The sequence below is a fragment of the Lactuca saligna genome, chromosome 4 (genome assembly GCF_052625555.1).
Source record: "Lactuca saligna cultivar CGN05327 chromosome 4, ASM5262555v1, whole genome shotgun sequence".
Lineage (NCBI taxonomy): Eukaryota > Viridiplantae > Streptophyta > Magnoliopsida > Asterales > Asteraceae > Lactuca > Lactuca saligna.
In genome coordinates, this window is record NC_136420.1 from 138,497,089 (window position 1) to 138,499,835 (window position 2,747).

A 2,747-nucleotide genomic window follows, 5' to 3' on the forward strand; every position below is an offset into this window, starting at 1 on the left:
TAAAGGCTACGAGGTTGGCTGGGTTGTGGTCGAAAGGACGGGAAGAACGTATTGGATGCCTCAATTTATGGCTTAGTAGCCAATCAAGGGTCAATTTTGAAGTTGCAAGTGAGTGTGGCAACATAAGATGTCAAAGTTAAGCACAAGGGCCAATTTTTATAAAGGTAACAAAATTAACAATGAAACTGACTAAGTGAGGTGAGTGATAAGTGACAAGTCTAGTTAAAAATTATAGCTAAAGCCAAACAAAGTGTTAAAGAGTTTTTTTTTTTTTCTTTTCAAATACACATATAAAACTTAGGCTTTTAGGGTACAAGTCATTTATCTTTTTCTATTTTATAAACAAGACGTTAATTATTCTTCCGGACTGGCCTAAAATTTAACATTAAGTAGTGTGTAGTCTGCTGTGATTCGACTTGAGAGTCGGTCACTAGCTCTCACTCTTACTCTCTCTACATCTTTTTCTCTGTTCCACTCCTACTTTCTACCGCAAATCTCTGATTCTGTTCAGTCATGGAAGCAATGCACCTCCGTAGCATCTCCATCTTCCTCCTCCTTTCTCTCGTCCTCTTCCATGTCGTCTCCGCCACCACCATTATGATGATTAACAAGTGCCCCCACCCAGTTTGGCCCGGAATCCAACCCGGTGCCGGACAGCCAGTCCTCGCACGCGGCGGTTTCAAACTCCCCCCTAAAAGATCCTACACTCTCTTCCTCCCACCCGCCTGGTCCGGCCGTCTTTGGGGCCGTGAAGGCTGCGCCTTCGACGCTTCCGGCCGAGGAAAATGCTCTACAGGAGACTGCGGTGGGTCACTCTACTGCAACGGCATGGGTGGTACCCCACCGGCGACTTTAGCCGAAATCACCCTCACCGCAGAACAGGACTTCTACGACGTCAGTCTCGTCGACGGGTACAACATTCCGATATCTATAACACCATTTAAGGGTACCGGGAAATGCACGTATGCAGGGTGCGTTAGCGATCTAAATGTGATGTGTCCGGTGGGATTACAGGTCAGGTCGCATGACAAGCGGCGCGTGGTTGCCTGTAAGAGCGCGTGTTCGGCGTTTAACTCGCCGAGATTCTGTTGTACGGGGAGCTACGGCAACCCGCAAACATGTAAACCGACGGCGTATTCGAGGATCTTCAAGGTGGCTTGCCCGAGGGCTTATTCATATGCGTACGATGATCCGACAAGTATTGCTACTTGCACCGGAGCTAGTTACTTTCTCACTTTCTGTCCACACCATTAGCAATATTTTTAATATAATTATGTATTTCGATAACATAGATTTTTAGTTGAAGTTGGATCTTTTGTGTTTTTTTGAATTATGTTTTTGGCTAGAATCGATTATCTTAGATTCGGTATGTTTTGTCTCTTTAGCTTTTTGTTTCTGAAAAAGCAAAAGTTTATAATATAATTTGATTTCTGAATTTATATGTGATGGAGACATAACATGGTGGAACTGGAGGATTCCAACTATTTAAATAATATTTGACTACTGGAAATGGAACCCTAAGATCGTTGAGCTTTTTGACGACGTCGTTTGGGTGATGATATGTTAGTGGGCCGAATGCTCTATTGGGTTATATGGACCAAGTAAGGCAGGACTTATTGATTAACATACATGGATTTGTTAAACAAAATCATATAGCACAAAACTCGTAATAAAAAAAAACTAGGAGAGCCTTACCTCCTTATAGACCTGTATTTGAAAACTTAAAAACCAAAAGAAAATAACCCAAAATGGGATGGTGTTAAAAACTCTTCCTTATTTGGGGATGCGGGATAGAAGCCGAAATATGGGGAAACACAACTAAAATGAGTAAAAACCCAAAGATCTATATAATATAGTATAGATATAAAAGGAGATGAGATACTTGTAGTTAGATTCACTCCCGTGAATCACATATAAGATCTAAGCTCGTCATTGCCCTGGGATGGTAGAAACCCTAGGACTGGTTACTAAGATAAAATACATTAAAAGACATCTTAAAAATTCTGATCTTTCAGTTTAAACAAAATAAAAAGAAGCATAAATCTCCACATAATCATGATAGAGATAAAGAAAAACAAAGAGATTGAGTTTCAAGAAGATGATTTTTACCAGCATCCCAAGAACGCTACATGACCTACAGACAACATATATGCGATAGGAAGCAAGAGGAGAAACACTATGAGCATGTTAAATTAGGTCTGATTATAAGCAATAAAAATCCCAGATCTGAAACATCATTACCTTTCTCAAATAAGCCCTAAATCAACGCTTATCACTGGGTTGAAGGAACAAAACATCGACATTTTTAGATGGCTTCATCTCCCTCGATCTGTTACCAAGAAATTGTGTGTGTATGACAGTTCTATACAGAGATTGGTGAGGGTGTAGGGGTTTCAAAGAGAGAAGAAGCGTCGGTGCAATGGTGCTCCGGCGGTGGTGACGAGTGGTATGACGCCATGCCGGTGGTACTGGGTTTACCAGACGATCGGTAGAAGAAGGAGGTAGGTTTAGAAACACCGCAAGAGTGGTGGTTGGTGATGGGTGTCGAATTTGGTAGTTGGGGTTTCCAGGAAACAAATTTGGGTGGGAGACATGCGAATCTTGTGATAGTGTACGGTTTTTGTAGCGGCGACGAATTCAAATGAGAAAGCCAGGTCAAAAGCCGATATATTTTCCAAAAAAGTGCACACGGTTGGGTATTAAATGGAGCTTTGTTGACTTTTTGACCAGATATGATCTATCTTATC

The 2,747-nt window shown here is 41.5% G+C and overlaps 1 protein-coding gene across 1 annotated transcript; it reads left to right on the top strand.

The window, feature by feature from the left end:
* The first annotated feature begins 364 nt into the window (after positions 1-364).
* Positions 365-1,435, top strand: LOC145042876 (thaumatin-like protein). Its single transcript, XM_078991387.1, has one exon. The coding sequence runs from the start codon at positions 514-516 to the stop codon at positions 1,252-1,254; it is 741 nt and encodes a 246-aa protein (XP_078847513.1). The 5' UTR covers positions 365-513; the 3' UTR covers positions 1,255-1,435.
* The last annotated feature ends 1,312 nt before the right edge of the window (positions 1,436-2,747 follow it).